General features: G+C 47.4%; 2 protein-coding genes across 2 annotated transcripts; both read left to right on the forward strand.

Annotated features, from left to right (window-relative positions):
- The first annotated feature begins 5,349 nt into the window (after positions 1–5,349).
- Positions 5,350–8,483, forward strand: LOC142558161 (uncharacterized). The gene is made up of 2 exons (XM_075670322.1): positions 5,350–5,694; positions 7,109–8,483. The coding sequence occupies exons 1-2, from the start codon at positions 5,398–5,400 to the stop codon at positions 8,384–8,386; spliced, it is 1,575 nt and encodes a 524-aa protein (XP_075526437.1). The 5' UTR covers positions 5,350–5,397; the 3' UTR covers positions 8,387–8,483.
- A 5,748-nt stretch (positions 8,484–14,231) lies between these two features.
- On the forward strand, positions 14,232–22,342 carry LOC142557385 (uncharacterized). The gene is made up of 3 exons (XM_075669183.1): positions 14,232–14,847; positions 15,966–16,266; positions 20,245–22,342. The coding sequence occupies exons 2-3, from the start codon at positions 15,973–15,975 to the stop codon at positions 21,388–21,390; spliced, it is 1,440 nt and encodes a 479-aa protein (XP_075525298.1). The 5' UTR covers positions 14,232–14,847; positions 15,966–15,972; the 3' UTR covers positions 21,391–22,342.
- The last annotated feature ends 394 nt before the right edge of the window (positions 22,343–22,736 follow it).

Genomic DNA, 22,736 nt, shown 5'->3' on the forward strand with positions numbered 1-22,736 from the left:
AAATGTTCAGGTCCAACACACACGTTGGAATATGTGTGAAGCGAAGCTTTAGGGAAGTGGCTAATTGATTGCTCTACAATTAACGACAATTCGTACAGTTACGTATCACTTATTTATTCGAATATGCTGTCCTAGATACGAGTGGGTTAAATTTGTATTGCAATCTGGATAACATTACAGTAACAACACAAAACGCATACAGCAAGCTCACATGTTACAATACAACATGACAACAACGCAAGAATATGTTATGACAGACAATATTACAATTTACAGTGGATTCCCTGTCACAACAGTATCACAACAGTACATTTCCAAACAATTTCGACGTTTCGAAACTGTCTAGCGCGTATGTAGAGTTGGAATTGAAGCACTGCAATCAGACGAGACAAACACTGCTACTAAGAAAGACACTCTTGCATAAGAGAAAGAAACTGTTATCGACGATTGGCGCTACTTTTGTTAATTTTTCTATTAAATTATGGGGTTTTGCGTGCTAAAATCATGATCTGAATATGAGGCACGCCGTAGTGGGGGCCTCCGGAAGAATTTGGACAACCTGGGGTTCTTTGACATGCACCTAAATCTGAGAACACGGGCGCTCTTCGCATTTTTCCTCCATCGAAATGCGGCCGCTGTGACCGGGGTTCGATCCCGCGACCTGGTCCTCGGCAGCCCAACAACATAGCCACTGAGCAATCACGGTGGGTTGTTGGCGCTAACCGCATTCTTTCATTCTTAGCGACGTGAAATCTCGTGAGATGTTTATCAACCAGGTCACAACTTGATTATCGTTTAATAGTTATTCACATGCAATACAATACCCTTGCAATGCGCGCCAAAATGCGAATGCCGTATCAGGAGGTCGCACAGTCTCATATGTTTATGCAGCGATGCCACAAAGGTGAGAGCGTTGTGTGGTATAGCTGTCGACGATAGAATGGCCATGACTGTTGTATGCGCAGAGAATAGTTACACCATATATAGCTTAATGATGGAACCTGTAAGAATAGGCACACAGCCAGCGGCACATACCGAATGGTTAAGTCAAGTAAAATCAAGGAATTGAAACGAATATACTGAATACGATATAGTTAAGAGGTCGCTGTGTTTTAGGAGGACCTTTGAGTCCTTATCATTACTTCCAGTTCTATCTAAGAATGTTTTTTTTTGTTACCCCAGAACAGAGGTTAGCGTAATGGCGCTATTTTGTCGGTCAGCCATACAAGGGTTATATGAGCCTGTTCGCTGGTATACTTGCATTTGGGGCACATGTCACCTTTTTAGATATGTACACAGACACACGGGTTCGCTGAGAAGCTCATTGACTCAACAGCCATGCCATACCTGGGCTGGTAGGCAAAGAAACATTCACTTTAAAAACAAACAAACAAACAAAAACAAACAAACAAGAGAAAGAGAACAGTAACTGCAGGAACAAAACTGTGGTTCGTCGCTCACCTTCAAGCTGTTCGCTATTTCCGCTGGAAGCACTATCGTCTGGAGTTCGTCTTTCCCGCAGGACTGCTGGTCGATGGGGCAGACGCTCCGGCTCGCTGACGAGTTCGCCTCGCAGCAGAGTCCACAGAAGGCATGCTTGCAGGGAAGCAACACTGTTCTCTGCGGAATCACCTGACAGTGTTTGCAGACGTGCTCGGGCGGCACTTCTTCGACGAGACGCATCGGTCTCCAGTTGACGCCGATGACGGCGTGGTTGCTTAGTTGGTGCAGTGCTTCACGCCTGACAGACGACATTGCCGGTTCGGCTATTCTCAACGTTGACTCTTGCACTTGCACAAATTGTACCAGCGGTATCCAATATGTCGACCAGCTTATCGCCGGAATTCAGTAAATGTGGCAATAAAATAAGGTGATATCGCCATTCCTATTTACTTACTTATTGCTAATTACTTCACCGTCAGATGTGCAAATGACCCGCACATTGTTTGTGGATGTGTTTTCCACTTCCAGTACGAGGCGTATATAAATTGACTTCCCCTTAACACTTGTTTTTTTTTTTGTGTATTCCCGGAACGCGGAACTTATCGTCCCTGTCAATTCCTTATCACTTCCTGTACGTGTTGTGTGACATGAGATAACAAATGAAATTGCGGTAGTCAAAATCGCGCCTACGTGCGTTCAGAAGCTTGTTGTACAACGATCCTTATGAATAGGGCTGGCAGAAAACGGGCTTACTTGTCCGCTTCACTAGCGACCTCTAAATTGAATATCCACGCTAACGTGTTAACCGTCCTTGCCGTCGAGCTAAATGAATCGTAAGCATGCAGCAGTTCCGGTGTTCTAAATCTTGTAGTGCCTGTCCATTCTTCCTTACCATTGCAAGAAATCGTATAATTACTCCGTCGAGTCGCTTAGCGTGCCAAATTGCACACGTCAATAAAACGCCTTAACAACTATCGATGTTTTGAACGCGTCGCGAACATTGTAACACGTTTTTCATTGTACCGAACTGACACACATACGCCGGCATGTTTGCGAAAAGAGCCGGAAAGCAGGCTTCCTTCGTGTTCGCCCCAAAGTTAGCACTTATACTGTAAAACAGTGCACCCTTAGAAGTGAATCAGAATGTAAATTGGTGTATAACTCACACCCTTAGCCCAAAATGGGTGTGCACTAGGTGCGAATTATAGACCGATTTACTCTCTTATTCACTTTGAAGGGCGTAAATTATTTTACCGTGTAGTCTAGAGGCGGGTCCTCTTTTTGTGCTGCCTTCGAAAGTAAGCAGTCGCACTAGACAAATTGGGGTTCACCGTTTCCGTCTTCATACTGCAACCGCCTTAATGCTTCCGGGAATTTATGATTGATTTTTTGTTTACTGTCCATCGTTTTCTTTACTTTTTCGTTGTTATTCGATTTTAGTTATGTGCACGCGGTAGCAAGTGTCCAATCACGCCCATTACGTGACCCATCGATTCAGCGATGCCGACGCTAAATCTTCGCCATTTCTTGCATTTATCGAAATATTTTTTTCGAAGTTCCTCGTGCCATTCTAGCCTATTCATAATACAATTGAATTGAAAAGCCGGGTATGAAAGTTGGCAACATTCAGAATATGCGCAAATCAGTCATTGAAATTTCTGAAGTCACTCGCTTCTTTTTTTCCAAGCAATGTATCGCGTGACATAGTTGACGTTCCGCACTTGAAGGATTTTCGAGTGTAAGAGCGCGGATTCCATATTTACGGCTTTAACCAAACTCGTCGAAAATATTAGAATTGCGAATTCTTTCTGACGCCGCATGTTATTCATGATGCTGAAGGTGCAAGAAATTTGATGAACATAAGTTTTGCGTGGGCTGAGTTCGCTAGCCGACTGATGGGGTTACAGTTAAGCTCCAGTTAATTCTTTCCCTGATGATAATAACAATAACAAACAACAAATAACGACCTTCGGCGATTCCTTCGGCTCTGAACTCATTCATTGGAACAGCAGCATTATCCTGCGGTGAAGACTATCACATTATTTTCGCTTGCCAGCTTTTTCCTCATTTAATTGCGTTCACCCATTACGGCCAACTGGACAAGAATACAGCGGTTTTAGGGTGGTTCGTTGGTGCCCCGGGGAAGGAGAGGAGGGGCTGTGCGGTTGTATACAAATGTATTAAATCAAGGTATCCGCGCTTACTTATGTTTTGGTATTTACATCAGAAAGAAAGCACTACGACCTAAGCGCGCGTTCTTTCGCGCCTTATCGTTTCGTGCCGGAAGCGAAATATACGATGTTGGTCTTTTTTGGAAACGGAATGACGACGTGCGCGTATCTCCCCGATCACTTCCACTCCGACCTCCCCACACACACCTTTGAGCGCGTGAGCAGACAGTGTGCACCCTCCCTGCCTTCCTCCCTTGCGAGCGCGACAACACACCACTGCATCAAACCACCATCCTTCTTACACGTACAAGCTTTCGCTTGCACTTGCGGAACATGCAGAGCGGCCGTGTGGTTTCGATTGCTTTCCGATCCAAACGCCCTTTTGAACATTCCTACCACAATCAAAGCTCACAGTTTATCACGCGAGATTTCATGCCTGCATTTTCTATTGGCACCTTGACTCATGTACCACACGTAAAACTGTCACCACGCGCCTGTTGACACTGTAGAAGAAAGCGATAAGAATTATTGCTGGCGCTGTTTACACAACGCGCACACAATGTATCTATTCATATAATACAATGTTTTACGCATAGATCTCGCTTCTGAATACCGTCTACGTTAAAGGTTAAGATTTTCTCCGGAATACGTTACTAGTTTATGAAAACAATCATCAATCTAGAACGCAGTGAGACGCGTGTGACGAAATGCAGTAAAGTGGAGTGGGCGATACCCCGTGCGAGCACCAATTGCGGCAAGCAAAGTTTACACTTTATTCTCCCTAACACATTAAGTGTGCGCAAGAAAAAACAATACAATGTTGGCTGGAATTTTTTTTATCTTCTTGATGGAGCAGCTCTGTTAGAATCAATAATGAATACGATGCATTTAGAGCTGAGGTTGTCTCCGATTCTATTTAGATCCTTCTGCGCATATTCTGGGCGAAGCCAGTGAATACGACCCCAAATTCGTGCGACGTACTTCCTTGGGCAGTATGTTCACTGCTAACACATGGTTTCATACTACTTTACTAGAGGGAGGTCTGATATTGAAGTCATTTAACCGCCATTGGAATGAAGATGTGACGCCACATCGATGCAAGGCTTCGGATTGTCAAGTGTCGACTTCAGTTCTCTGCTACCGGTGATATTTTCCTGCTTCGCAAGCATTCGGCGAATGCACTCGTTCACGTTTTATTTTCACGCCGGTTGATGTTATTTTTGCTCTTTCCTGTTGCGCTGCTTTGTGTGAATGCATCCCACTTCGGAAAAAAATAAATCAACCTTTTTCTTTTTTCGTACGCCGACCTTGTACGGAACTTTGCTCATGCTCTGACTTGGTGTACTTTTTTACTCAGCAGAGTAGTTCTGTGATGGCCCGTGACAGTGAATGCGCAGACGAGCAGAAATTGCAGGAAGGACAGCGAACGCAAGGACGTGATAAGCACCAGGGCTCGCTCCTTCGGTTCTATAGTCCAATATGTAACGTCACGGTATGCAGCGCAACAGCATTTGTTGTATTACTATGGCGGTGCTGCGTGCATGCGCTGAAGCGCTTCTCAATGTTCTTGTCTGGCTGCTGTGCTTAGATTTCGCCGTGAACTACGTCTTCAAGTTGGCACGTGTCACGAATGGTGCACCCAACTCTTCAGCCGTTACCATGACAACGAAACGAACCCACCCTTCACTTCTAGAGGCAATGATTTAGACATTGCAGAGGGCATCGGGGTAGCGAACACGCGCCCGTGGACCGTCAGTGCGGCGAGTGTGGCCGGAACGTTGCCATGGCAGACCAGGGAAGGCGCGCGAAGATGCTCAGGATCGTGGGCCATGACGTCGTCGGCGTCAACTGGAGACCGACGCGGATCGCCGAGGACGTGCCGCAGTCTCGCATTTGCGGCCTGTGCGGCGTCCTTCCCAACAGCACGGTCGTGCTTCCCTGTTCGCACTTTCTGTGCGAGCTGTGCCTCAGAGCCAGCGTCCAAGATGGCGGCCGCGTGTGCCCTCTGGACCGCGAGCCCTTCGACGAAGAGGAGTGCGAGACGATCCGCTTTCCAGCGAGAAAGGCGAACAACCTGAAGGTGAGGGTGAATTCTCGCGTAGCGTTGCAGACGAGTGCTAAGTCAGAATGAAACTATACACTCGTTTAGCCGCGTTCTCGGACGTTCCGCCATGTTTTATCACCTTGTGACGCGTCCTGTGCCGGCATCCATAATATCTCGCGATTTAAGGTCCACGATTAAGATAAGGGCTACTCGGTAACCCTCGGGACACACCGTAGCGGAAGGCTACGCAACAATTTTTTTTCTACTTGGAGTTTTTGAAAGTACACCTGATGAAAGCACGCGAGCGTTTTTTTTTTTTCATCATTATCGGAACGTGGTCACCCCAACTGGGATTCGAACCGCCGCTGCAGTTCCGTGGCGGATCCTGTGACAAGCTATTGCTGGGCGCGCCTGAAGTGCTATCTCGATCGCTTTTAATGAGCACAATAGTTGGTGGCCTCTTAGATTATAACCGTACCTGGCAGTCCTGGACTGCATGAGGCAGTGCTTCCAGCCAATGACTAACGGATAGAGAGAGAGAGACAGAGAGAGTAATATAGGAAGGCAGGGATGTTAACAGATAGAAAGTTTCAGGCAGCCCAGTACATAACCTAACGTAGCAAGCATGACTTAACAGCAGGGTGTCGGAACAAAATATTTTTCGTTCCGGTTATAGTTCTGTTCCACTGAAAAAAGTGCCCTTACGGTTCTGCTCCCGAACGAAAAACAATATGATCCATTACGGTTCATAACGGTTTTGGTTCGCATGCAAAATATTTCGAAGCAATATAACGATATAAACATAGTAGCAATTTTTTCAATAAGTGAATTATGAATTCAGAGAATTCCGTACCTTGAGTCACTGAGTCACTAGAATACACTGAGCAAGATTTCAGAAGCAGCACATCACCGAGTGTGCTCGCCGAAATGCGAGACCGCTGTTCCGATAAAACGAACTTTAACCGAACATAAATGAATTACGAAATTTCGTTAACAAAGCGTCGAACCCGCAGAAAACGATATGATACGCTCTTCAGCGGGCAAGTTCTGTCTTTTCCTAGTGCCAATTTGCTTGTGCACTGAGCGGCAGGCTTAGATTAGTAGAGCGCTCGACCAGATATCGCTCGCACTCTCCATGCCTGAGATAAGCGCTTATGTGGACCCCATGGATAAGCCCTAATTCTTACGTTATCTGAGGTCGGTTGTTTCGTATTGCAGTCTGTCTTCTTGAACCGGGAACCGATAAAATATATCGTGGTTTCGCTCCCAAACAAAACAATAAATAACACTTAGGTTACGTTTTCATACTGGTAAAATTTTTTTTTTCGTTCCGTTCCGACGCACTGCTTAGCAGTATGTTTATTGTCGCTGACGCTGTGTTTTGATGTACGCCTGCAGCGTTAGCACATACACGTGCGGTAAATTTTCTTTTTTGGTGTTGCGTATTCAGGCCCACTGCTGGAACGAAGCGCAAGGATGCGAGTTCGCGGACACCGTGGAATCCGTGCTGCGCCACTACGAGGAAGACTGCCTCTACCACGCGGTGGAATGTCGCCGCTGCGAAGCACGAGTCCTACAGCGAGACCTGCCGGCCCACTACCTGGGCGGTTGCGCCGTCCCCGCTGGCACACAACAGCCGGCATCGAACGACGGTCGTTTGACGATCGACGAGCTGAACGCAGCATTGGCCGAGTTGAAAGTTCACATCGGTGACTCGTTGGCCGAACTTCAAAATCGGAGTCGAGTGAACGAACTGTTCCAACAGTCCAAAAGCCAAGGCCTGCAGTTGCTGGAGATGACCCGCACGCTCCATGTCTACGAGCGCGACTTGAGATGCGAAATGCAGCGAGTGTCGGAGAGCGTGAATTCGGCGGTCAGCCGAGACCACAACGAGCTGGTGGAAGGACTCGGCCGCCACACCGAGCAGCTGCTCCGGGCGATCAGAGACTACGACGACGGCTTGAAACGCGAGATGGAAAGTATCGCGGGCAGAGTCTCCGAGAAGGTCCACCGAGAGTTCGAATCCCGGCAGCGGCCGATAGCTCGTCGTTCGAGGCGAGACTCGGCGCCCGAAGTTCGTCCAGGAGGAGGAGGAGGAGGAGGCGCAGTTCACGAGGAGGCGACCGATTCGGGAACTTCGTCCCCGTCGATCAAGGAGCGGGCGGTCATCCTTCGAAAGCTGGAGGTGTTCGCCAGCGTCTCGCTCACGGCCCTGGAACACCTGCGACAAAGCGCTCCGTCGTACGACGTTCGCCCTGCCGCTTACTGCGAGCGACTTCCGAACTTCTTGCAATTGTTCCCGGACGAAACTCTGGCCACTTCGCAGAGAGTAGCGTTCGAGGAAAACAGGCTGGTGACGTATCGCTTGACCGTCAGGAACGCCGACCGTCTGTTCGCGTCCCCGGACCGGCCGTCTGCTCAAGTGGTGCGCTGGCACCGAACCGACGCCTGCTTGTCGTTCGCGGTCCGAGCGATGTCCACCTCCGACGCCCTGCTCGTGGCCGTGTCCTGCACCGGCTTTCTGCGCACGTCGCGCCTGCTTTCTCCCGTCACGAGCGTGACGATGCTGCACGAAGATCCCGAGAGAAACTGCGCGCTGGAAAAATACTTCGCCGAACAGAACAGCAAGGCGGATCGCCTGTTCAAAACTGGAGTCGCGCAACACCGGGAGGCTGGCTTCATTCGCGACGGTGAACTGAAATTTGAAGTAGTCGTAGTCGACGAATAGGTTGGGGCGTCTTGCTAAAGCTCTGAGTGTCTTCTGTATGTAGCTTCGACCACCGTGACGCCAGGTGAAGTTAACAGCAAAAGATTGCGGGATGCGCGAGCGCGTGGCAAAGCGACCCTCTTCCCCTTCTAGCGGTGCACCCCTGGTGTCGAGACCGACGCCTGCACGCATGCGCGTCCCTCAGAGACTGCAAGCGTGCATGTTTCCGCGCTTCCTCCTTGCGCGCCCGGCGATATCCGAATGTAGCCGCGAGGTAGCCCTTTTGCGATATGCGCCGTGGCGGCTTCGACGTAAATACAACGGAAATCAATTGTCCATTTTCTTCTTGCCGGTCTCCTTCTATAGAGCGCGTCTTCTGCCACGCTCTTCTGCGGTAGAACGCACCGTTCGTAAAATAGAAAAAAAAACGAAGATTGGCCACGGAAAGGTGCAGCCCTGAAAAAAAAAAAAACTTGTTGCGTTCGCCTCCGGGCCGGCCCTGTGCCTCAGCGCTCGTGACTCGACAAAAAGTGGCCGCAGTGGCGCCCGCAAGTTTACGCTTCTAAACGCGTTTCACACAGTTTCGCCCGTCGAAGCCGCCACGGCGCATATCGCAAGAGGTCTACCTCGCGGCTACGTTCGGATAGCGCCAGGCGCGCAAGGAGGAAGCGCGGACCCATGCACGCTTGTAGTTTTGGAGAGACGCGCACGCGTGCAGGCGTCGATGTCCACACCAGGGGTTCACCGCTAGAAGGGTAGGAGGGTCGCTTTGCCACGCGCTCGCGCATCTCGCAATCTTTTGCTGTTGACTGTACACCTCGGTCTTTGCTCGCACAAGAATCTGCACTGTTGTACGCAGGCGATGCCACTGCTCATCATCCTTGCTAGACGAATGCTCCCTGTAACTGAATTCGCGACAAAGGCTTTCTCAGCCGGCTGCATATGTTACCCTGTTCGCGTGACATTTACCAGTGGCTCAACAAGCGGTCACGAGACGTGCAAGTGTTGTCTAGAACGCTTTTAAAATATATGTTGGCCGCTCGGTGTTAGTATGGCCATCAAAAGTAAATGCACATCTCGTGGTTTTGACAAGTACCTCCTTAATGGCTCTAGTGTTATGTTGAAATTTCTGATTTTTTTCATATTTACAAGAAAAACTGCTTCGCATGTTTTAAACGCTAAAATCGACAATAGGCAGTACGTACAGGTTTGTTTGCATTGCATTTTTGTTGACTGACGGCCGGGAAACAATACTGGGGCTTCTCTGTAAGTAGGAATCGCGTAATCTCCGACAAGTCTTGGTATTGTGCTATTATAGCCGGAAGCCTTTATTATTCCGATTCCTGCAATTAACCAACTATTGCCAGAAGGGGGGCTAGAGTACTGCTGTAATATTCCCGGAAGTATTTTATTAAAGAAGCAATGGGGCATGAACCCATTTATACCTATTGCTTTTATTGGTCTAATATTGACAGAAACCTTGTTAATGTTTCCTCAACCTTTTGAACCATAGTAACGCAGTTTTTCACTGCACTGGCTGTAAAACACTGACGGCTGCGATGACACGCCGGGAGCGCTTGAAGCATTCCCATGCTTTCTGTTCATGTTTATGAACAGAAAGCACGGGAATGGACAGGAGACGAACAGAAGCATTCCTGTTTCCATCCCAAATACGGTACATATAGAAAGACGAATCGAAACAAGCAAGCTGTTAGTGCCACTTACAGATCTTGGTAAAAAAGGGCCTGTGTATTTAAGCTCAATTCAAGCACTACGAGAGAACTTAAGAAACCACTACGCAGCCACTTCCTGGCCGCGGTCCGTACTGTGTTCGGTGCTTTCTAGTTTTCTTTCCATACGGTTTGGGTGTGCCGAAACAGAGCCACGTAAAAGAAGGGCGGCTTCTTTAGCAAAATAAATGAAATAAAATGTCCCGGATACCTCTAGCACGGTTCCAAGTGGTCTGTTCCTTTGCGGACGAGTCGAACTTCACCGGACACGGTGGTTATAGCTTTTGTGCTGCTCATACAGAAGGGCAGGGTTCGAGTCTTAGTGGCGGCGGGGGTGTTACGATGGTGGCAAAAAAAAATAAAATTGAGGTGGTTTAAACACTTTGAGCCAACCCTACCTACCTCTCATCACAAATATACGTCTGAGAGTAGTAGTACGTATACTGCTTTGAGGATAACGTCTGATGTTAGCGCAGAAGCTATTGTCACAATGTATGCCATGTTCATTCAACGATTCCATCGTCCCCCAACATCTTGCCACTTGTTGGCCGCTCCTTGTTCTTTCACTTCTGATAAAGAAAAAAACAACAAAAAAAGGTGCTCGCATAAAAACTATAGCTGCAGGACTCCCGAATAGCAATTTTCGGTGCCTCATCTGCCTTGGGTCGGTGATGGGCTTGCGTTATCTAGGCTCACTGCACCCCGCTCCTTTATAATATCTCTATATCAGCTGCGATGATGATTACGAAAATGAGAGAAATCCGCTTCTTAACTGGGCGGGTGTCGCGCGTCACCATCCAGTTGAGTTCATGTGTAGTATTGCTATCGTTCGATATTTGTTAATACCAACTCCGTGATGTCTACAATAAACCCATGATTGCGTCATTAGAATATACACAAATTTTACTCGAGAACACTCTTTTTTCTACCTATAAGTATTCTGAATGCCTCCTACCTACACGTTTAGCGTACATCCATTACTGATTAATCCCCAAAGCTTCATGCAGACTGGTCAGAATTTTATACATATAAATGTATATTCTGACGCAGTATTTTCGGAGGTCGCGGTATGTGGCTCCATCTGGCATGTACTTAGCAAATCACTGCTATTGGCTCCTAGGTTTGGGTGCACACATTTCAGTCTTCTCTACTTTTCGTTTTTCAATATGTCATACATGTGACAGAGTCACACGCAATTCGTAAGCCAGTGAAAACGCTCAGTAAAACATATTTTCAAAAGCCAAATGCTCCATGATTTCACTTCACGGAGGTACACGTGGCACAAGCCTGGTTACTCTGTCGAAAGTACTGAAAGTGATGTACATATTTTTTTTTTATTCTTGGGAAGGAGAGGTAACACAATCTTGTATTTCTTGCGTGTCTTGGGTTACTTTTGGTAGGTTTGATATGTCCAACTTTTGGTTACTTTTGGTAGGTTTGATTTTATGTCAAGAGCCTGCTTACGTTTTATTGGCAATGGTATTAGTAACATGTGCTGCTTGTCTCGATTTTTCTTACCTCTTTTGGAGGTGATTTTGTTGAACATGAAATTTGTTTGACTTTTGAGCTTCGATTGCTGATACTTTATTGACACGAGTCCAAATGCGAAAACTGCTGAACGCGTGTTTTCTTCGTAGTTAATTGACTGTAGATCGATGTTTGAAAAAGCTTCTTTATTGCCAAAAATGCGCCTATTTCAACTCCTGTTATCATTCTTCAGTTATTTAGCAATTTATTCCTTCCAACAAAATAATTAAGCAGATAAATGTAGGAATACATGAAGCAAAGAAGGTTTAGAAGGAACGTAGCAAAGCATTGTCAATATTCTTGCTGTCAAACAAGGATAGTTCAGCTGGTTTATGAAAACTCTTAGGAGACTTGCATTAAATATGAAAAAAAGCATTAGATGCATAACAATCCCACCAAAGGCTCTCATATATTTCTAGCAGCAAGCCATTGTTTCATGTAATTCTGAACATCTATCTCTGTCCGCCCGGCAATGCCGATGTTTTATGAAAATTTTCTCTTACCTATTCCGTATACCTGACAGACGGAGTGGAGGCTAAAAGATTGTCATTACAAACAACAACAAGAACAAGGACAACAAGAACAAGAACAAGAACAAGAACAACAACAACAACAACAACAACAACAACAACAACAACAACAACAACAACAACAATAATAATAATAATAATAATAATAATAATAATAATAATAATAATAATAATAATAATAATAATAATAATAATAATAACAACAACAACAAAGCTTGACCACAACTCCATGTCATATTGTCACGCTGATCGGCTGACCTTTTCTGTAGGTTTGACAAAACAATCTTGCTGCGCTAAACTAAACCTAGAAATAGGGCAAACACTTTACTGCTTCATTCACTGCTTACATTTGTTTATTTTTCACTGCGGCTTCTGTTTATCTGTTTTTTATCTGTCTCTTTATAGGACAGAAGAAAAACACTACATCAGTATACACTGATAAATTTCTCTTTCAAAACTCCATTCCCGTTAATTTAGTAGCAAAATATTTGTTATTAGGATAGAAATGAAGATCTAAATATAGTTTCTCAATCTTCGCTCCGAACCCCAGCGCCTGTATACGTCAGTGTGGCGTCATCGGATTTCAAATTATTTTCTCTCATTTGGGCCACTTTGTCACTGCTGAAATTCTCAGAATATTCTATGATCAGTCTTTGGCTCCACTAAGATGCCATGTGGTTCATCTTTACCGACGAAAACGTTTGACAGGACTGCATAGTCAGCGTAAAAATAGATGACGTCGCTGGCACCTGGTGCGAAATTATGAAGGCACTGTCATGAACACACCTTTGTTCCTGCGTTTGTCCTGGCTTAATTAGCCTCTTCTCACAGTATGATGGCCATTTGTTAATGTAGCAGGAGATTCCGCTCACACATCCTGACCAAATTTTTTTCTATTTAGAGGGCCCTTAATGAAAACTCACGAGATCAAAATGAATATGAGAACCTTTTGCACCCCTTCCTACTGCTTCTGTCAAGGCCCTTTCGATGGGCTTCATTAGGATAAAACTTATTGTGTGAGCGGGCTCCTCGCACCTGTCGCAAATTTCGGCTATGCTCTGGACGCAGTACGGTGCTGTCTAAGAAACGCTCAACCTGAGAATTTTTTTTTTCAAATTGTTTCATTAACAGTGGAGACAGGGGCGATTGAATCGTCACGACCCCATGTTGCCAGGGGGCGCGCTTCTCTGCATAAAGAAATATACACACTCTGTTTGCGTCAACTGGCGTCCGCGATCAAGTTCTTTCCGGCCCTCTCTCATAAAAGAGCCGATAGAGTGAGTGAGTGAGTGAGTGAGAGAGAAAAAGAGAGAGAGAGACGGAAAGATAAGGAAGGTTAGCCAGTGTAGAAAAGAACCGAGAGATCGCATAACGACTACGTCATGAGCTTCATCTACACCAGCCCCCTCTCCCCCCTCTCTGTTCTTTTTCCTTGGTTGCATTTTGGTGTTGTCGAACGATGCACTCGGCGATTGTTTCGCGCGTTCTGCAGGGTGGTTCCCGTGTTCTTATCTTTGCCGACGTTTTAATGCGCTAAAAACAAGCTGTTTGACAGAGCACAGCATTCCGGAGTAAACAGTGGAAACGGCATGACTATCGTAAAAGGCTAAGTAGGATGAAACGGGCAGGACACGACCACGCGACAGGGCAGGCGCTGCCCGTACGTTTTCCGGTCGTCTTCTCGTCAATGTTTTGGGTTTCCTTTGCGCTGTTGGCCAACAATGCGCTTCTACAAACTCGCCTGGCTTTCTGTTCTTGTAACTGTAAAACTACACAGTGGAGAAGGGCACTAATGACAAGATAAAACATGTTTACACCAAGAAGCTACTACCAGCCTTTGAATAGAGCGCGAGCGAACGTAGCAGACGACGGCGGAAATACGTCATTTTTCTATTCGTGGTGAAGGGAAACGAAAACTTGTGTACATACTGTTTGCCGACTCTTAATATTACTCTAAGCATAAACACACGTGATAAAACGACGCATGAGACAAATTGCTACAGCGGCATTGTCCAAACAGTGTTTATTGAGTCTGCTGTCACGTGGAACGACGCTGCAGGCATCCGGTGTGGCGTCTCTCTCTGCCGGGAAGTGGGAAGCCCTCCGATTCGGTTCAAGAAACAACGAGTAGGGGCCGCCGTTTGGACTTCTAGCTTTTTTCACTGCCTAGGATACATTGGCTTACTACTGGCACGGACGATTATGAGTTGGTTTTCTGTTCACGACGCCGTCTGCTTGCAACCCCTCTGCCGAGTCGCGGAGCGAGCTAAAACCGGAGGCAGACGGCGCTGACGACAACACGCCCGAGGTATTCGCTATTCGATCGACGACGACCTTGGCTCGCTCATCTTGGCGGCGCTCAACTGCACACGCACCAGAACCGGCCAGCACAAGCAGGGCCTCTGAGATTGCGACGGGGCGTCGGTGATCTCCAACGTCGTGCGCCGTTTCAAGTTATGCAAGCGGAAGCCGAAAGAAGGGGAAGCGGCGCTCGCAGACGGGAATCGCAAGGGGGGTGGCGCAAACCTCGCTGGAAACTAGCTTTCCAGTGGGAGGCCGTCAATCTGCGTAGCGCAACCGGGGCGACGCCCTCGTTCGTAGTGGCTGCGATACCGCTTGTCTTGTTTACCGTACAACGCGGACGACACGTGTCTGTCTGCGGTTAGTGTGCTTCGCCGCTGACAGTTTTCGCACGGTAAGCGGAGGCTGTTTCTCCTCAATCACGGCTTTTGCATGTGCTGCATTTTGCTGCATAAGTAGTGACAACCACGTGTTATCGTGTCTCCTTATAACGTGTGCAAGTGCGGAGTAGTTCATATGGGTGGATATTAGAATTTAGAGGGAGATATCCGTATGTGCTTGTGGCACGTACTCACCGTGCATGGGGGGTGAGTGAATTATTGTCTTAGGATTTGACATCGCTTCTTTAAGTGAACACTCTGCGGCGTAGTTTGTTGTTTTTCGCAGTTCAACCTTTGTTGTTGGTTAGACTCTTGGCGTTTCGTAGAGCGTTCTGGATAAGAAGACCCGCACGGCGCAAATAAGGGCGTGAGAGGAAACGCGTCAGTTTTTTTCCTGTCCTCGCTAGTACCCTCTGCTTTACTATTAGAAATCATAACATACTAGCGGGGTCATAATCTCGTTTGTATCTCTAACGGCAGTTTAGTTTCGTACGTTCGCGACTAATTCGTTTGGATGACGTACTTTTTGGCTGAAAAAGTAATCGTGACGTGTTACAGCGATGGTAAACACGAATACCTTACTAATAACCCTTACCGTGAGTAATAGTTTCCCATGTATTCTAGAAAATAGTTTTGGTTGCGATGGTCCCGCAAAAGAAAAGATAAAGATAAGTTGAGCGATTTCGATGAAAGGCTAAAGGAGGAATTGCCGTGCAAGGGGCTTGCGCTGCTAGGAGGGCTTCAGTAATGTTTCTCACGAGTCACATTTCCTAAAAAGCAAGAATGGTAAAGTTTTCACAAATTCGTGTACGTCGCGTCATTCCCATCCTGCTACAAAAATAAATAAATAAATAAACTGAGGAGCGGACTTGACGTCAGTGTTTACAAAGCTGGAAGTGAAGTCTCCGCGGTAGTTCCTGTGCAGATAGATAGATGGATAGATGGATAGATGGATAGATGGATAGATAGATAGATAGATAGATAGATAGATAGATAGATAGATAGATAGATAGATATTTTGAATTCGGCAACACGACGAAAGATTGACGCTACGCATTCACAGTATGGAGGGCTCGGCGGGTGTGTTCGAAGTCCACTTTTCTTTATCCACATCGGTCACCCTGTTTCCCAGCACCACCATGCCTGACCAGCGACGACCGAAGCTGTACCGGGTCCGCGGCCACGCGGTCGGCGGCGTCAACTGGAGGCCCACCCGGTTTGCCGAAGACGTTCCGCAGGCACACGTATGCTGCCTGTGTGGCACGATTCCAGCGAGGACGGTGCTGCTTCCCTGCGCGCACCTCCTGTGCGAGCCATGCCATGGGCGCAGCTCCAATCGAGGCAATGGCTTGTGTCCCTTGGACCGAGAGCCTTTCGAGGAGCACGACTGCTCCGTAATTGTCATGCCAGTCAGGAAGGCAAGCAATCTCAGGGTACGAGAACATTATGTGCACTGTACGCAACGCCAACGCGAAGCGTTTCTCGTCCTTTCTCAGCGTTTTCTTTTTATCATGCAACTCCCGACGACTGTATCAGAAATGGTGGAAGAACGGACACGTTGGTAATGTTGCATCTTTGGTTAGCAGTGCGACGACCGACGTACAAAATCATAGTAGGGACAGGAAACAGCGCTGACTTGCAACAATTTCATTGCGCATACATGCCAGGCTCATACACGACGGCCTGGCACAATCGAGGAGACGTGGGGGGTGACACGTGTACGCATTTTTCAATTCCAGCATTACAACGAACAAATAGTGTATCTGTATATTGCATTTCGTCATCAAACAGTGGCAGTGGCGCTCTTTCCTGTGCCTTCTCTCACGTCCTGCGTCAGTCGTCTAGTTGTTAACCAAAGATGCATACTGGTTGTTAATTCCACCGTCCTTTGTTGCAGCGAATTCGAAATGCACGCCAAATGGAACGCTCTGCTTCTGACATCTCGAGCAGCACTCCCATGGAAGAGAATCGGGGGCTGTTGCGGCTTGGTATAACGCTTTACCGATGCCCCATGTCGGTCAGTCCGGTGCCCTGATTTTAGTTCACATTGGAACGTTTTGCGAAAAACTCCGGGAAGCCATGTTGGGCAGATAAGATGAAATGTACGCTCCACATTCGGAAATAACCTTTATCGGAGGGCGATGTGAATCCTGTGTTGACACGGCGAAGGCCGGCGTGCCTTTCAACGACTGCGCGAGAGTGACTACTGCAAAAGTCGGAGCGTTTGTGATGCGAAGCGACCAGGACCGTTGATATATCAGAAACGTGTAGTAGTGCCGAGAATATCACCACCACGTCATGAATCGGCTCCCCATTTGGCGTGTTTTAAGCGGGCCATTAGAATGCGTATTTAATGCTTTTTGTGAACATCAGAGGAAGAACCTCAATGCCGTGGTCACGGAATCGGTGCCATATATAAATCAACTCGACCAGCATGGCGATGTCGCCTTGTTGATCAGACATATTTAACTAGGATTAACTGTACGTTGTGTGGCTGTTCCTTCTTAGGGCAATAGCCTGCTGCTAAGCTAGGCTTAAGCCAAGTTATCATCATCAGCTTATTTGCCTGTCGACTGCAGGACGAAAGCCTTTCTAGCGATCTCGAATGACCCCTGTCTTGCGCTAGCTGATTCCAACCTTGCTCCTGCAGATTTCATAGTTTCATCACTGCACTTAATTTTCTGTCGACCTCGACTGGCGTTTTCCTTCGCTGGCACCCATTCTGTAACTGTAATTGTCAACCGGTTATCTGCCCTACACATTACATGGCCTGCGCAGCTCCATTTTTCCTCTTAATGTCAATTGGAATGTAGGATATCTGATACATACAGCTCCCTTCCTTTCTCTTAACGTTACGCCTAAAAATGTTCGTTCCCTCGCTCCTTGCGCTGTCCTCAACTTTTTCTCGAGCTTTTTTCTTAATCTCCAAGTTTCTGTTCCATATGTTAGCACCGGTATTATGCAATGATGGCACACTTTTTTTATTTTTTAACTAAATTGGTACCCGCCGTGGTGGCTCAGTGGCTATGGTGTTGGGCTGCTGAGCACGAGGTCGCGGGATCGAATCCCGGCCACGGCGGCCGCATTTCGATGGGGGCGAAATGCGAAAACACCCGTGTGCTTAGATTTAGGTGCACGTTAAAGAACCCCGGGTGGTCAAAATTTCCGGAGTCCTCCACTGCGGCGTGCCTCATAATCAGAAAGTGGTTTTGGCACGTAAAACCCCAAATATTATTATTATTATTATTAACTAAAGTGGTAGATCCCAGTCAGGATTTGGTAATGCGGGCAGTCTGCACTGCAATCCATTTTTACTATTCTCTAAGTTTTCCTCTCATGGATCAGGATCTCCCTGTGAACAGTTGAGTTAGTTAAACGCACTCCTACATAGACTCGGGATCCCAATTATATATATTATGCAAACAAAAAAAGAAAGAAAAGCGACACACTTTCCTTTTAAGCCGGTACCCCCTACTAGGAACGCCGGCGTACTGGCAGCCCATTATTGTGTCAACGACTGAGCTCAGCCAAACTGTCCTTGCTCGATCCAGACCTGCGCAAGACACAGATACACGCCCCATGAGGAAAAGGGCTGAACTGCTTGAGATGAAATGTGTTGCTCTTCTTTAGACGCATCATTCTTTCGTGTGAAACTGTACTAGCGCATAGCTGGGGTCAGGCTCTGCCACACGTTTGTGCCGTTCTGATGTTATCACAGATTTGTATTAGTTTATTAAGTTATAATATTGGTTAACGATATTACAATAACTCTAAAGAACAGCTGGTTAGTTGTAGCCCGAGTGCTGGCTACTGTAACGCTGACGTATTAATTGCAAGGCGAATAGTCACCGCTTGCAGATGCTGAAAATGGCTACTCGCCTGATTAGTCGCAGCCTGTATGCTGGCTACTTCAACGGCGAAGTACTAGTTGCCTGCATAATACCGCTTGTACACCAGTAGGGGCTGCAGCTTTCTCAAAGCGGCACCAGATCTTTTCAGCGAAATATTTGGAAACAAAAAGAGAAGTCGAAAAAGAGAAGCACGCCCACCTTATAAGACCCGTTCGGCCAGCAGTATTTTCTCGTGTACACACTATACCAGGTGTTCAAAATCAAGCTTTATGGTTTTGTTAAAATTAGGCACCGGGAAGCACGCGAAGAGCACCTGTGCAAATAAGTTATGTTGCCAGGGGGACACAACGTGAGACGATAACTATAGCTGTCTGCAGCACAATTGCCTAAAATTGAATAATAAACTTATTTGTTGACTGCAGTTAGAGGCAGTCGTGTTTCTGTACAGTATCAGTTGGAAGAAATCTTCTAGCGTGTCCATGCTCCGAGATATCCGACTCCAAATTTTAATTGTCGTTCGCATAATTACGCATGCAAGAGAGACGAGGATGGGAGCAAAGCTTCTCCCTGATGTGACGCGGCTGTCACGTGCGGCGTTTAGTCTGACAACGGGGCGGAGGCATAGTCAAAGATGATGACTGTTCCCCTTCCCCTGTCGGCTGGTGAAATAAAATAAAATCGAAGAACCCGGAACCGCTGTCGTAACACGCGACCGCGCATCCTGTAACGATGGCGATCCAGACATAATGGCACAAGATAATGGCATAATGGCCGAGATAATGGCACGAAGGGAGGAGCCGGAGGGCAGTGCGCGTGCGTAATGGTGGCTAGGCTGGCGGGCATGGTCTTTGCCGGGGCTACGCAAATAAAGCAGATGCCGATTTGCAAGCACTGTAAGTTTTACTGAAATCAAGAGCAACAACTGCACGTCGCACCGCGCTCTCCCATCTCGATTTCGCCAGCCGAGAGGGGAACAGTTGCTCTTCGCGTGCTTCCCAGTGCCTGACTTTATGAAAACCGTAAAGTTTGATTTTGAACACTCTGTATAGAAGAAAGCGTCTGATAGCGTACTGCGCTGCATTCAGAGGAAAGGTTATGGCCTAGCAGCTCGGCAAGCGTGCAGCAGGCGACAGGCTTTGCGTCGACAAAAAAAAAAAGGATGCGTACGTCAGTGGTAAATATTGAAAACGGAGATGATGGGAGCAAACAAATTCATTAAAAAAAGAAAGAATAGCGCTTACGCGAGGAAACCCTGCAAATCATCATCATCATAATAATAATAATCATCATCAATAGCACTTGCTTCGCTCTTTTTAGTGCAGAGAGACCATGGGATTCGCATGTCCAGAAATCTGAAGCCGAAATAGCCCTTCTCCGTGTAAAATGCACACCTGGTCAAAATTACGATGAAAGAAAAAGTGCAGCCCTTACGCTAGTGCAATGTAGTCTCCATTTGCACACGCCGGAAAGAAAAATTGACGGGGAAAATGTGCGCTGTCCGTATGTTTTTTTTTGGGGCGAAAGCAGTATGGTCACGCATTCGCTCTGCGTTTCTTCTAGGCTCACTGCTGGAACGAAGCCGCGGGCTGCGAATTCGTCGGTGCCTTGGAAGCTGTGTTGCGGCACTACGAGCACGAATGTGACTTTCACGCGGTCGAATGCCCGCGGTGTGGCGAGACGGTACTGCACAAAGAGCTGCCGACACACTACATGTCCGCATGCATCGCGGAAACCCTCTCTGCAAGCGATGGAGACCAGCGCTGTCAAGATGGCGCGCTCACCACTGAGGATCTCGACGCGGCCGCGAGGGAATTGAAGACGCTGCTGAGCGACCCGCACCGCGACCGAGTGCCGGCCCTCCAGTCTCAAGTAAACGCGCTCGTCGAACACGGGAAGAACCAAGGCGCGCAGTTGATGGAAATCGCGCGCTCGATCGCGGAATTCCAGCGACGGTTCACCGAAGAAATGGCCCGACTGGTCGGCAGAGTGTCCTCGTCGTCATCCTTCAGAGAAGGTCTCATTTCAGACACGCTTGAGTGTGGCTCTTCAAAGCAGGAAAAGCTCGCTTTCCAAGATAGGGCTGTGCCTCCTGAAGGAGGAGTTACTCAAGAATCCATCACATGGAGCCTGGAGCAGAAGCTCATCCTGCGGAAGTTGGAGCTGTTGTCCCAAGCGACGGTCTCCTCCATCGATGTCATGCGTCAAGAAATGCGTGCGGACCGGCGAACGACTGCCGTTTTTTGCAAACCGGTCGGGCCTTCGTTTTGCCACGTGGTGAATAAAACTCTCTCGAGCTCATTGAATCGCGGCACTGAGTGGGAACGGCGGACATACCTGCTGACCGTCAGGAGCGCTTCTGAGTTATTCGACCATCCAGGGCCGTGTCGCAAGTTTGCGGCCGTGACACAGTGCCATGATAGAGATAATTACTTCATTTTCTACCTCTCAGCCGGCAGGAGAGAGGGAACTGAGCAGTTGATACTAAGCCTAGAGTGCGGCGGGTTCCTCGATACGTCGTGCCTACTGTCGGCAGCCTTCGATGTGTGGGTGATCCACGATGAAGAGGCCAAGGATCGACCCATGCAAAAACTTAGGTCAGGATTTCCTTTCGCCGGCATCCACTTCAAGACGAAATTGCTCGCATTGAAGGCGGAGGGTTTCCTTCGAAACGATGAACTAAAGTTTCGGGTTGTAATTAGCCGCTAACTGTAGCTCTTGTACCAGGGCCGCCGGTTCCCAAATGCAAATAACAGCTAGCAAATCCACAAAAGTGAAAGTCTCACGTGTGGAAAAATTAGCGAATCAGACATCATGGTCGTCATAGAAGCTCGTTACCCGGCACGTAATGCTACACGGTACTTAATACCCTACGGTGCTTTCGTACTCCACAAAAGACCGAACCACGAATTAGGAAAGGCCTGAATATGAAAATATTGGGGGTTAATGCACGTTACTGTATTAAAGGACGTTAGTGGTAATGCGAAATACAATTGCTTTTGACATTCTATGATAATGGTGAGATACATGACAGTAAGTACATAAGTACTGAAGGAGATAGTGGAGGCCAAATTTCTGTATCCAACAGGTCATTAAAACTTCTCACTTTCCCTCACAATATCTAGGCGTGGGAACACTGGTAGTGACACTTGGTACTTGTTGCGGTGCTTTAATGCTCGTTTATTTGTTTGTTTGTTCCTGTATTGGCTATGGATTTCATCGTGTTGGCCATCAAGTTGTTCATCAAGTTGACGGCTTCTGCGCAACGTTAAATCGATGTATGAATCAAACGATGCTTACCCATTCCTTCAACTCCATTCATATATGGTGTTGCGAGGGAAAATGTTGTGAGTAATATCCTTCATGGGGAATTCAGAAGGGAAACCAGAGAAAACTGGTCTCTGAAGTTTATGCAGAGGTAAATCAATAATTATTTCCTGCTCAATTATTTCGCCAAGTATCATCCTTAGTTGTTGGTGTTTGTGACATACTATACTGACGCAATGAAACGCTAAGGGAAACTTTAAAGGTGGACGCCCTAGACTCAAGTAATCTATAGAGTACGCTGTGCGTCGCTATGTATCCGGCCGCTAAGGTGATATCGACCGTGATCAGCTATAAGAAGATGGCGACCTCCTTGTCTCGAAGCTGGCGCGCGCGTTTGACGATTTCTTCTTGGACTTTTTTTTCCTTTTTGTTCGTGTGTGTGTGTTAGGGGGGTGGTGTGGCGGGGGGAGGAGGTATGTAGCTTGCTCCGCAGTCTTCTGTTATTCAGGCGGTCGCGAAAAAAGCGTCTCGCCGACTTCTGAGCATTCGTCATCTTGTCTGCTCGCCATAGTGGTTACGCGCGTCACAATTACCCCCAAATTAGCGAGCGTTTAATGTGATGCTGACAGTGGACCATCGGTGACTGATTTTCGCCGATCACATTAGCAGGTCTCTTCACGAGCTCTGGCGCAGCGCGTGCGAGTGGACCAGGCGTGCTGTGCGGTGAACCCCGCCTTCGGTTCAAGCTGCGAACGCCGAAACGAGGGACGGGAAAAAACACTAAGGTA

Source organism: Dermacentor variabilis, chromosome 9 (assembly GCF_050947875.1).
Source record: "Dermacentor variabilis isolate Ectoservices chromosome 9, ASM5094787v1, whole genome shotgun sequence".
Lineage (NCBI taxonomy): Eukaryota > Metazoa > Arthropoda > Arachnida > Ixodida > Ixodidae > Dermacentor > Dermacentor variabilis.